Here is a 13,032-nt window from a genome sequence, read left to right on the forward strand (position 1 = left end):
ACACTCGTGTTTTTTCTTGAGGCCCTGAAACTCACCCTGGACAATTTCCCTCTTCCACCCTCGAATCTTAATTCCTTTTGGGGGATGGGGGCCCTGCCCTGGCACCAAGTTCTTCGATGGATGAGCAGCCAGAGGTGTTAATGCCAGGGATTCCTCCTGCTTCTGTATGCGTTCACAGAGGTTCCCAATTGATGTCCCTCCCCTAATGCCTCTGATGTCCCACCAGGACCCTTAAGACCCCTCAGATGTCTATTTAGGGAAGGGTGAGCTCAGTCCTATATTCCTGTGTTGGTGGGAATCCTTGAGAGAAAGAGGGCTGGGCCTGAACTCCCGGGTCTGAGGGAGGATGGCTGGGGCCTGGATTCTTCAGTCTGAAGCAGGAGGGCTGGGGTCTAGACTCCTGGGTCTGAGGGAGGAGGGCTGGGCCTGGACTGGACTCCTGGGTCTGAGGGAGGAGGGCTGGGCCTGGACTCTTGAGTCTGAAGCAGGAGGGCTGGGGTCTAGACCTCTGGGTCTAAGGAAAGAGGGCTGGGCCTGGACTGGACCCCTGGGTCTGAGGGAAGAGGGCTGGGTCCTGGGCCCCTGGGTCTGAGAGAGGAGGGCTGGGCCTGCGCCCCTGGGCCTGAGGGAGGAGGGCTGGGCCTGGACACTTGTGTCTGAGGGAGGAGGGCTGGGCCTAGAACCCTGGGTCTGAGGGAGGAGGGATGGGTCTGGAACCCTGGGTCTGAGGGAGGAGGGCTGGGTCCTGGGCCCCTGGGTCTGAGGGAGGAGGGCTGGGTCCTGGGCCCCTGGGTCTGAGGGAGGAGGGCTGGGCCTGGCCCCTGGGTCTGAGGGAGGAGGGCTGGGCCTGGATCCCTGGGTCTGAGGGAGGAGGGCTAGGTCTGGACCCCTGGGTCTAAGGGAGGAGGGCTGGGCCTGGAACCCTGGGTCTGAGGGAGGAGGGCTGGGTCCTGGGCCCCTGGGTCTGAGGGAGGAGGGCTGGGCCTGGCCCCTGGGTCTGAGGGAGGAGGGCTGGGCCTGGATCCCTGGAGGTGAGAGAGGAGGGCTGGGACTGGAGAATGCCCCACTGTCTTCCTCCTAGGGCCCCAGTGTGCCATGGCTGAAGCGCACCAGGCTGCAAGCTGCCTTCCCTTGCTGACCTCAAATGGGGCAGAAGTGGAGCTCAGGGGCCCCATGCTTCAGGAGATCTACCTTTCCGGCGTGCGCTCTTGGAAAAGACATCTCTTGCGCTTCTGGGTGAGACGGGCTGCTGGTTGGTTACTTTCTGGGACTCCAGTTTCCTGCCTCCCAGATGCCTGGGCTGAGAGGATGCCACAGTGCTGCTTCTGAGAGCCATTCACACCCCTTTAGAAATTTGGGGGGATTTTGTTTGTTCAGCACAGGACATTGAACCCCGGTGCATTCTACCTCTGAGTTATACTCCCAGGACTTTCTACCTTTGGGCTATACTCCTGGACCTATTTTATTCTTTTTTTTTTTTTTTTTTTTTTTTTTTTTTTTTTTTGGTGGTACTGGGGATGGAACCCTTCTACCTCCGGGCTACACTCCCAGACTTATTTTATATTTTATTTGGAAACAGCGTCTCTTAAGCCACGCGATCCTCCTGTCGCCGCCTCCCAAGCGTGAGGATTACAAGCATATGCCACCATGCCCGACGTTGTTTTACTTTTTATTTGGAAATAAGATCTCACTAAGTTGCTGAGAGTTTCACTAAGTTGCTGAGGCTGGCCTTGAACCTGCAATCCTCCGGTCTCAGCCTCCCAAGTACTGGGATTACAGGCATAGTACTGGTTTATGTTTTGTTTTATTTATCTATTTATTTATTTATTTATTATTTATTTTGCGGAACTGGGAATTGAATCCAGAGGCATACTACCTCTGAGTTACACCCCTAGCCCTAGTTTTTATTCTTTATTTTTGAAACAGGGTATCACTGAGTTGTGAATAGTCTTGCTAAGTAGCTGAGGCTGTGAACAAACCCTGATCATCTGGTCTCTACTTCCTGAATGCTAGGGTTACAAGTGTTGGCCTCCATGCCTGGCTCCCTATGTTTTATTTTTGAAACAGGGTCTCACTAGGTTCCTCTGAGTCTTGCTACATTGTTAAGGTTGGCCTCAAACCTGTAATCCTCCTAATTCAGCCTCCCAAGTACTGGGGTTCCAGGTGTATACTATAATGCCAGGATTGCTTTTTGTTTTGTTGTGGTAGGTGTTGAACCCATGGTCATTCTACCACCAAACTACCCCTCGAGCATCCTTTGTGTAGGGGTGTGTGTATGTCTGTGTGTGTGTTACTGGGGATTGAGCCCAAGGGCATTCTACCTCCGAGCTATACCCCTAGCCCTATTTTATTTTTTATTTTGAAACTGGGTCTCATTAAGTTGCAGAAAGCCTCACTAAACTGATGAGATTTGCCACAAACCTATAATCCTCCTGTCTTAGCCTCCCAAGTACTGAGATTAAAAGCATGCGCCACCACACCTGGCTCAGTCCATTTTATTTATTTATTTGTGTGTGTGTGTGTGTGTGTGTGTGTGTGTGTGTGTGTGTGTGATACTAAGCCCAGGGCACTCTACCTCTGAGCTGCATCCCCTCCGAGTTACATAATAAAAAATAAATAAAATTTATTTTTATTTTGAAACAGGGTCACCATATGTTGTAGTGCAGGCCTGTTATCTAAGTACTGGGGAGGCAGAGACAAGAGGATCACAAGTTCAAAGACAGTCTCAGCAAGTAATGAGACTTTCATCAACCTAGCAAGATCGTTTCCAAATAAAAAATAAAATTGGGCTGGGGGTGTAGCTTGAAAGTAAAATGCCTCTGGATTCAATCCTCAATATCATAAAATAGAGCCAGGCATGATGGCGCACGCTTGTCATCCCAGCATTTGGGAGGCTGAGACCTGAGGATCACGATTCGCTGACAGCCTCAGCTACTTAGTGAGGCCCTCAGCAACTTAGTGAGACCCTGTTTCAAAATAAAGAATAAAAAATAGGGCAGGGGGTGTAGCTCGAAGGTTGAATTCCTCTGGGTTCCATCCCTAGACCCAGAAAAAAATATATACATATATATCATAAAATAAAATAAAAAAAAGAAAAAAGAAACAGGGTCAGTTATTTGCTAAAGCTGTCCTCAAATTTATGATCCTCCTGTCTCCGCCTCCCAAAGGGATTAAGCATTCATCATCATACCTGGCTTATTTTTTATTTTGAAACAGGGTCTTGCTATAGAAGCCACTGCATATATATATGTGTGTGTGTGTATATATATGTATGTATATGTGTATGTATGTATACACACACACACAAACACACACACACACACACACATATATATATATACATATATATATATATATATATATATATATATATATATGTATGTATTTGTGGTACTGGGGGTTAAACCCATGGGCATTCTACCTTTGAGCTCCACTCCAGATCTTGGGCATTCTAGTTCTCAGCTACATCCCCAGCCCTTTTTATTTTTTATTTTTGGAGACAGAGTGTCACTAATTTGTTGAGGCTAGCTTTTTTTTTTTTTTTTTTTTTTTTTTTTTTTGGTGGTACTGGGGTTTCTGGAAGCCCTTCTACCTCTGGGCTACACTCCCAGACCTATTTTATATTTTTATTTAGAAACAGGGTCTCCTAAGCCAGCGCGCGCGCCTGGCTTCGAACCTGCGCGATCCTCCTGTCTCCGCCTCCCAAGCGCGGGGATTACAAGCGTGCGCCACCACGCCCGGCTGAGGCTAGCTTTAATTCTGTGATCCTCCTGTCTCAGCTTCCCAAGTACTGAACGTACAGGCTTGTGCCACCATGCCCAGCTTTATTTATTTATTTTTTGAAACAGGACTCACTAAGTTACAAAGGACCTCACTAAGTTGCTGTGAACCTGTGATGCTCCTGTCTTAGCCTCCTAAGTACTGGGATTACAGATATGTGCCAGTATAGCCAACTGTATGTTTTTTGGGGGAAGGATATGCCCCCAGCCCTTTTTATGTTTTGTTTTGCTTTGTTTGGTGGTACTAGGGGTGGAACCCAGAGGCTTTCTACCTCTGGGCTATACTCCCAGACCTATTTTATACTTTATTTGGAAACAGGGTCTCACTAAGTTGCTGAGAGCCTCACTAAGTAGCTGAGGCTGGCTTCGAACATGTGCGATCCTCCTGTATCAGCCTCCCAAGCGCGGGGATTACAAGTGTGCGCCACCACGCCCAGCTTTTATGTTTTGTTTTCAAACAGGGTCTCACTGGGTTGCTGGGAGTCTCACTATATTGCTGAGGTTGGCCTCAAACCTATAATCCTCCTGTCTCAGCCTTCTAAGTGTTGGGATTTCAAGTGAGCCCCACCGTGCCTTGCTGTATTTGTGTATTTATTTACCTATTTATTTTTTTGGAACTGGGGATTGAACCTAGAGGCATTCTACCTCTAAGCTAAACTGCCAGCCAGATTTTTTTTTCCCCCTTGGGGGTCGGTTCTAGGGATGGAACCCAGGGGCATACTACCTTCAAGCTACACCCCCAGTCCTATTTTTTGGTGGTACTGGGGTTCCTGGAAGCCCTTCTACCTCCGGGCTACACTCCCAGACCTATTTTTACATTTTTTTTATTTGGAAACAGGGTTTCCTAAGCCAGCGCGCGCGTCTAGCTTTGAACTCGAACCTGCGCGATCCTCCTGTCTCTGCCTCCCAAGCGCGGGGATTACAAGCGTGCGCCACCACGCCCGGCGGCAGTCCTATTTTTTATTCTTTATTTGCAACTCAGGGTTTCACTGAGTTGCAAAGGGCCTCACTAAGTAGCTGAGGCGGTCCTTGAATAGTGAACTTCTTGTCTCAGCCTCCCAAATGCTGGTATTATAAGTGTACACCACCATGCCCAACTTCCCTAGCTGAATTTTTTTATTCTTTTTTTTTTTTTTTTTTGCAGTACCCTTTGCAATACCGGCAATGGAACTCAGGGGCATTCTAGCTCCAAGCTTTACCCCCAGACCTATTTTATTTTTATTTTAAAACAGAGTCTCACTAAGTTGCAGAGGGGCTCATTAAGTAGCTGAGGCTGGTTTCGAACCAATAATTCTCCTGTCCCAGCCTCCCAAGTATTGAGATTACAAGTGTGTACCCACATCTGACCACTAACAAATTTTATTATATTATATTTTATTTTTTGTGGTGCTGGGAATTAATCCTAGGGGCATTCTACCTCAGAGCTATACCCCCAGCCCAATCTATCTTCCTTCCTTCCTTCCTTCCTTCCTTCCTTCCTTCCTTCCTTTTTTTCTTTTTGCAGTACTGGGGATGGAACCCAGGGACATTCTACCTCCGAGCTATACCTCCAGCCCTATTTTTTAGTCTTTATTTTGAAATGATCTCATTAAGTTGCAGAGGGCCTCACTAAGTAGCTGAGACTGTCCGCGGCAAACCACGATCCTTCTGTCTCAGCCTCCCAAGCAATAGGATTACAAGCATGCGCCACTACGCCTGGCTCACTCACAAATTTTAAATGAAGAATTTTGCCAGGTAGCACATGCTGGCAATCCTTGTAGTTGAGAGGCTGAGAAAAGAAGATCGCAGGTTCGAGGCCAGCCCCAATAATTAGTGAGGCCCTCCACAACTTAAGGAGACCCTGTCTCCAACTTAAAAATATTTAAAAAACAGAGCTGGGGGTATAACTCAGAAGCAGAATGCCCCTGGGTTCAATTCCTACTACCACACACAAAACCAAACAGACCTGAGACCGGTACAGAGTAGGTGTTCAGAGTCGGGAACAAATGACTGACGGGGTGCCCTTCCTCCCGCAGAATGACTTTCTCATGGGCGTGTTCCCCGCGAGCCCCCTCAGCTGGCTCTTCCTCTTCAGCGCCATCCAACTTGCCTGGTTCCTCCAGCTGGATCCTTCCCTAGGACTCATGGAGAAGATTAAAGAGATGCTTCCAGACTGGTGAGGTTCCCTCCTTCATCCCAGTGACCTCCCTCTTTCCACCAGTAAGTTTATCAGTGTGATGTGTGTGCCTGCCAAAGAGAAGGAACTGCTGGACTACACTGGGTCAGATTCGTAAAGGTACAGCTTCAGGCGGTGATTGAATGTCCTCTCTCTGCACATTTTCTATCTTGGCTGCTGCTTGCTGAGGAGGACGGTGAGCCGGGCGTGGAGGCGCACACTTGTAACCCCAGCATTTGGGAGGCCGACCCAGGCCAGGCTCTTGCTGTCTCCCTCCAGGGGTGGACAACACCACCGGCTCCGGGGAGTCCTGGCAGCTGCGCTCTTCGCCTCCTGTTTGTGGGGAGCCCTCATCTTCACGCTTCACGTGGCTCTGAGGCTGCTTCTGTCCTACCACGGCTGGCTTCTTGAGCCCCACGAGGCCATGTCCTCACCCACCAAGACCTGGCTGGTATGCGAGGGCACCCTCATGCCCGGGGCTGCCAGGACTCACTTCTGTCCTCTCTGCATCTACTCCGTCTCTGGGTCTCTGTCCCCACCCTTAAGTCTCTATCTCTCTGGACCTCCATCTTATCCTCCCTTTTAGGTCTCTGTCTCACCCCCTCTGTGATTTGCTTCTTCCTCGCTCCCAGGAGAGGTTTAATGACCCAGTTACCCCCAACCCGGTTCCCCAGGCCCTGGTCCGCATCTTCTCCGGCCGCCATCCTGTCCTCTTCAGTTACCAGCGCTGCCTGCCACGCCAGCCCGTGCCCTCGGTGCAGGACACCGTGCGCAAGGTGGGCCTGGTACCCGGGGATGGGCTGGGGGAGAGCCCAGATGACCGTGGCCCGAGACTCTTTTTCTCTGCTAGTATCTAGAGTCTGTCCGACCTGTCCTCTCGGACGAGGACTTCGACTGGACGAAGGGACTGGCGCAGGAGTTCCTGAAGCTGCAGGCGTCGCTGCTGCAGTGGTACCTGTGGCTCAAGTCCTGGTGGGCGTCCAATTACGTGAGTCCCACCTCCTGGTCCCACCTGGGAGGCGAGGCTTCCCAGCTTGCGCCACCCTCCCTGCCTGCCCTAAGCCAGGTCTCCGACTTGCCCACAGGCCCAGGTCCCCCCAGGCTGGCCAGCATTCTGAGCCTCGCCCCCAAAAGCCCTGCCCCAAGCCTAAAGGTCTCCTTTCCCAAGGGTTTGACACCCGGCCCACCCCAATATTCTGAGCTCCCAACTTTCCAATGTTGGCAGAATTTCAGGACCCATCCAATTCTTTCTGTTTAAGAACAGCTTCCCCAAGCCGGGCGTGGTGGAGCACGCTTGTAATCCCAGCATTTGGGAGGCTGATCAGGAGGACAGCAGTTCACGGACAGCCTCAGCTACTTAGGCCCTTTGCAACTCAGTGAGACTCTGTTTTAAAATAAAGAATAAAGCCGGGCGTGGTGGCGCAGGCTTACAATCCCAGAGCTTGGGAGGCTGAGACAGGAGGATCCCACTGGTTCAAAGCCAGCCTCGGCTACTTAGTGAGGCTGTCAGCAACTTAGTGAGACCCTGTTTCTAAATAAAGTATAAAAAGCCGGGCGTGGTGGCGCACGCTTGTAATCCCCGCGCTTGGGAGGCAGAGACAGGTGGGTCATACAGGTTCGAAGCCAGCCGCGCGCGCTGGTTTAGGAGACCCTGTTCCCAAATAAAAATGTAAAAATCGGTCTGGGAGTGTAGCCCGGAGGTAGAAGGGCTTCCAGAAACCCCAGTATCACCAAAAAATAAAATAAAATAAAATAATAATAAATAAAGTATAAAATAGGTCTGGGAGTGTAGCCCGGAAGTAGAAAAGCCCCTGGGTTCCACTTCCAGTACCACCACCAAAAATAAATAAATAAATAAAATAAAAAATAGGGCTGAGGCTGGGCGTGGTGGCGCATGCTTGTAATCCCAGCATTTGGGAGGCTGAAACCTGGAGGATTGCGGTTCGTGGACAGCCTCAGTTACTTAGTGAGGCCCTCTGCAACGTAGTGAGACCCAGTTTCAAAATAAAGAATAAAAAATAGGGCAGGGGGTGTCACTTGGAGGTCAAATGCCTCTGGGTTCCATCCCCAGACCCGCAAAAAAAAAAAAAAATAAAATAAAATAAATAGGGCTGAGGGTATAGCTTGGGGGCAGAATGCCCCTGGGTTCCATCCCCAGTACCACAACAACAACAAAAAATAACAACTCCCCAATGGGCTCCTATTCTGAGTTGGGTAACCAGGCTTTTGGCTGCCCTTAGTTGAGCTCCTTGAAACTGAGGCACTGAGTGAGTCAGTGATTTACCCAAATCAGGATTTACCAGCGTCACATGCGGTAGGAAGCCTCAATGCGAGGCCGGCAGCATCCGGTGAGATGGTTTGAGGAGACGAGGGGTGGTGTGACTCTCCCCGTGGTTGCAGTACCACCACGCTGGAGCAGATGGGATTTCAGGAGGGAGGGATTAGGGCTGAGCCTGGAAGCTGGAGGGAATTTGAATCTGTGAGAGCAAGGGTTTAGCTGGAATGTCGCTTAAACTGGGAACGAGAGAGCTTTACTCTCCATAGAACAAAGGGGAAGGAAGGGTGGTAGAGAGGTGAATGGTGGATGCTGTGGAGAGATCTAACTCAAGGATGAGGATCCTGATGTTTTTCTTGGAGGTGCCAGGGAGCCAGGGAGGGTCTTAGGGCAGGGGAGGGGCAAGGTCAGCCCTGGTGTTTAGGAAAGACACCAGGCTGGGAGGAGTCTAAGGTGAGATCATAAACAGGCTTCTCCTTGCAGAAGATAGTTGAAAACATCAGGCTTGGGTGAGAATATCTTACCCAGAAATGAGAGGGAGAGGACAAGAGGACCAGGGCAGAGGAACCGGAAAGGATCCTGCAGACAGATCCAAGGAAGGGCAGTGACAAGTGTCTGGACAAGCAGGAGGGAAGCCAGGCCTTAGTTTTCTTTTCTTTTTTTCAGTACTGGGACAGGCCTTAGGTTTTACTCTTAAATTCTGTCTTAAAAATATATACACATAGCCGAGCATGGTGGCGCACGCTTGTAATCCCAGCATTTGGGAGGCTGGGATTACAGAGGATCACAGTTCGCGGACAGCCTCAGCTACTTAGTGAGACCCTATTTCAAAATAAAGAATAAAAAATAGGGCAGGGGGTGTAGCTCGGGGATAGAATGTCCCTGGGTTCCATCCCCAGACCCGCAAAAAAAATATATGTACACATGGTACAAAAAAAATACAAACCAGCCGGGCGTGGTGGTGCAAGTTTGCAATCCCCGCGCTTGGGAGGCAGAGGCAGGAGAATCACGCAGGTTCGAAGCCGGCCTCTCTGGCTTAAGAGACCCTGTTTCCAAATTAAATAAATAAATAAATTAATTAATTAATTTAAAAAATAGGTCTGGGACTGTAGCCTGGAGGTAGAAGGGTTTCCAGGAACCCCAGTACCACCAAAAACAAACAAACAAACAAAAATACACACCACACATACATATACATAAACAAAATATATACATTTTTTTTATTTTTTATTTTTGTGGTATTGAGGATAGAACCCAGGGGCATTCTGTGTTCGAGCTACACCCCCAGCCCTATTTCTTGTTTTATTTATTTATTTATTTATTTATTTATTTATTTATTTATACTTTTATTTTTTGGTGGTACTGGGGGTGGAACCCAGAGGCTTTCTACCTCCGGGCTATACTCCCAGACCTATTTTATACTTTATTTGGAAACAGGGTCTCACTAAGTTGCTGAGAGCCTCACTAAGCAGCTGAGGCTGGTTTCGAACCCGTGCGATCCTCCTGTCTCAGCCTCCCAAGCGCGGGGATTACAAGCGTGCGCCACCATACCCGGCTATTTTTTTTATTACTTTTTTTTTTTCTTTTTTTGCAGAACTGGGGATGGAAAACAGGGGCATTCTACCTCCAATCTATAACCCCAGCCCTATTTTATTTTTATATTGAAACAGGGTCTTTTTTTTTTTTTTTTTAGGTCTGGGGATGGAACCCAGAGGCATTTGATCTCCAAGCTACACTCTCTGCCCAATTTTTTATTCTTTATTTTGAAACAGGGTCTCACTGAGTTTTGGAGGGCCTCACTAAGTTAGCTGAGGCTGTCAGGGAAACGCGATCCTCCAGTCAGCCTCCCAAATGCTGGGATTAGAAATGTGCGTCACCACGCCCGGCTCTGAAACAGGGTCTTGACCCAGGCTTGGTAGCACATGCTTGTAATCCCAGCATTTGGGAGGCTGAGACAGGAGGATCATGGTTCAAACAGCCTCAGCTACTTAGTGAGGCGCTTTGTAACTCAGTGAGACCCTGTTTCAAAATAAAGAATAAAAAATGGGGTTGGGGGGGCCGGGCGTGGTGGCGCACGCTTGTAATCCCAGCTCTTGGGAGGCGGAGATAGGAGGATCGCGCAGGTTCGAAGCCAGCCTCAGCTACTTAGTGAGGCTCTCAGCAACTTAAGTGAGATCCTGTTTCCAAATAAAATATAAAATGGGTCTGGGAGTATAGCCCAGAGGTAGAAAGCCTCTGGGTTCCACCTCCAGTACCACCAAAAAATAAAATAAAATAAAATAAAGATTAAAAAAAAATAGGGCTGCGTGTGTAACACGGAGCTATAATGCCCCTGGGTTCCATCTCCAGTACCATACACACACAAAATATTTTTTTTAATTTAAAGCAGGCTATGGGCTGGGCGTGGTGGCGCACGCTTGTAATCCCCGCGCTTGGGAGGCAGAAACAGGAAGATCGCACAGGTTCGAAGCCAGTCTCGCTGGCTTAGGAGACTCTATTTCCAAATAAAATATAAAATAGGTCTGGGAGTGTAGCCCAGAGGTAGAAGGGTTTCCAGGAACCCCAGTACCACCAAAAAAATAAAAAATAAAAAATAAAAATAAAACAGGCTGTGGATATAACTCAGTGGTTTATTGAATACCTCTGGATTTAATCCCCAGTACCCCAAACTAAAAGAAAGAAAGGAAGAAATAAGCCGGGCGTGGTGGCGCACGCTTGTAATCCCAGCATTCGGGAGGCTGAGACCTGGAGGATCGCAGTTCGCGGACAGCCTCAGCTACTTAGTGAGGTCCTCTGCAACTAACTGAGACCCGGTTTCAAAATAAAGAATAAAAAATAGGGCAGGGGGTGTAGCTCGGAGGTAGAATGCCCCTGGGTTCCAACCCCAGACCCGCAAAAAAAAAAGAAAAAAAAAAAGAAAGAAAGCTGAAGAAAAAGAAATCACAATGCCAGAGTTGAGTTGACCTCATTTTTTTTTCTTTTTTTTTTTGGGGGGGGTGATACTGGGGGTGGAACCCTTCTACCTCCAGGCTACACTCCCAGGCCTATTTTTTATATTTTATTTGGAAACAGGGTCTCTTAAACTAGCAAGGCTGGCTTAGAACCTGCTTGATCCTCCTGTCTCAGCCTCCCAAATGCTGGGATTATAAGCGTGTGTCACCATACCCGGGTGAATTTGCTATTTGAAATGTCCCCCGCATAGGGCTGGTGTCATTTCTGAGCATGAGGACACTGTGGGAAAACATACATGTATTAGATAAGCCTCTTTCGGGTATGCATTGTGAAGCTTTAGGCTGGGAGTTCAGTGCTAGTGAATCAACAGCATCTACTACATAAGATGGTTTGGACAAAAATACACTCAAACTCAGGCGATGTGTTAACAAAAATGTGATCAGAAGCTTGGAGACCTATATTTCCCCTGGGAGCAATGGTGACATGTCTCTAATTCATTGTTCACAATGACTATAAAACATAAATGCCAGTCAGACCTGGTAGCACACGCTTGTAATCCCAGTATTTGGGAGGCGGAGACTGGAAAATCACAGGTTTGAAGATAGACAGCCTCAGCTAAAGCAGTGAGACTCTCACCAACCGGGTGAGACCCTGTTTTCAAATAAGAAACAAAATCAGGTTGAGGATGTAGCTAAAGGTTTAATGCAGACGGGCGTGGTGGCGCACACTTGTAATCACAGCATTCGGGAGGCTGAGACTGGAGGATCGCGGTTCGCGGACAGCCTCAGCTACTTAGTGAGGCCCTCCTCGACTTAATGAGACCCTGTTTCAAAATAAAGAATAAAAGAGCCAGGCATGGTGGCGCACGCTTGTAATCCCCGCGCTTGGGAGGCTGAAACAGGAGGATCGCACAGGTTCGAATCCAGCTTTAGCTACTTAGTGAGGCTTTCAGCAACTTAGTGAGACCCTGTTTCCAAATAAAATATTAAAAAGGTCTGGGAGTATAGCCTGGAGGTAGAAAGCCTTTGGGTTCCACCCCCAGTACCACCATAAATAAATAAATAAATAAATAAATAATAAAATAGGGCAGGGGGTGTAGCTCAGAGTTTGAATGCTCCTGGGTTCCATTTCCAGACCTGCAAAATTAATTAGTTAATTAATTAATAAAAGGACTAGCTGGGCATGGTGATACATGCTTGTAATCCCAGAATTTTGGAGGCTGAGACCAAAGGATCTCGGTTTGAGGACAGCCTCAGCTAATTAGCGAGGCCCTCAGCAACTTAGTGAGACCCTGTTTGAAAATAAGGAATAAAATAGGGCCGGGCATGGTGGCGTACGCTTGTAATCCCCACGCTTGGGAGGTGGAGACAGGAGGATGGTGCTGGTTTGAAGCCAGCCTTGCTGGTTTAAGAGACCCTGTTTCCAAATAAAATATAAAATAGGTCTGGGAGTGTAGCCCAGAGGTAGAAGGGCTTCCATCCCAGTACTACCACACACACAAAAAAAAGAATAAAATAGATCTGGGAGTATAGCCCAGAGGTAGAAAGTAACCAGCCTCAGCTACTTAGTGAGGTTCTCAGCAACTTAGTGAGACCCTGTTTCCAAATAAAGTATAAAATAGGTCTGGGAGTATAGCCCGGAGGTAGAAAGCCTCTGGGTTCCACCCCCAGTACCACCAAAAAAAAAAAGAAAGAAAGAAAGAAAAAGAAAAAAGAAAGAAAGGAAGGAAGAAAGGAAGAAAGAGAGGAAGAGGGAGGGAGGGAGAAAGAAAAAGAAAAAAGAAAGAAGAAGAAGAAAGGGAGAGAGAGGGAGAGAGAAAAAAGGAAAGAAAGAAGGAAGGAAGAAAGAAAGAAAGAAAGAAAGAAAGAGAG

At 48.2% G+C, this 13,032-nt stretch overlaps 1 protein-coding gene across 1 annotated transcript in view; it reads left to right on the forward strand.

Moving 5' to 3' along the window:
- Positions 1 to 1,095: 1,095 nt before the first annotated feature.
- The window catches only part of CPT1C (carnitine palmitoyltransferase 1C), a gene marked incomplete at both ends in the record, with an annotated part of 25,775 nt that continues 13,838 nt past the window's right edge, over positions 1,096 to 13,032 (forward strand). The window contains 5 exons of the mRNA XM_080702632.1: positions 1,096 to 1,236; positions 5,795 to 5,934; positions 6,214 to 6,385; positions 6,609 to 6,710; positions 6,785 to 6,922. Of these exons, the coding sequence (XP_080558758.1) occupies positions 1,096 to 1,236; positions 5,795 to 5,934; positions 6,214 to 6,385; positions 6,609 to 6,710; positions 6,785 to 6,922 (693 nt within the window). The remainder of the gene's footprint in view (positions 1,237 to 5,794; positions 5,935 to 6,213; positions 6,386 to 6,608; positions 6,711 to 6,784; positions 6,923 to 13,032) is intronic.

Source organism: Muscardinus avellanarius, assembly GCF_963383645.1.
Source record: "Muscardinus avellanarius genome assembly, chromosome: 10".
NCBI classification, from domain to species: domain Eukaryota; kingdom Metazoa; phylum Chordata; class Mammalia; order Rodentia; family Gliridae; genus Muscardinus; species Muscardinus avellanarius.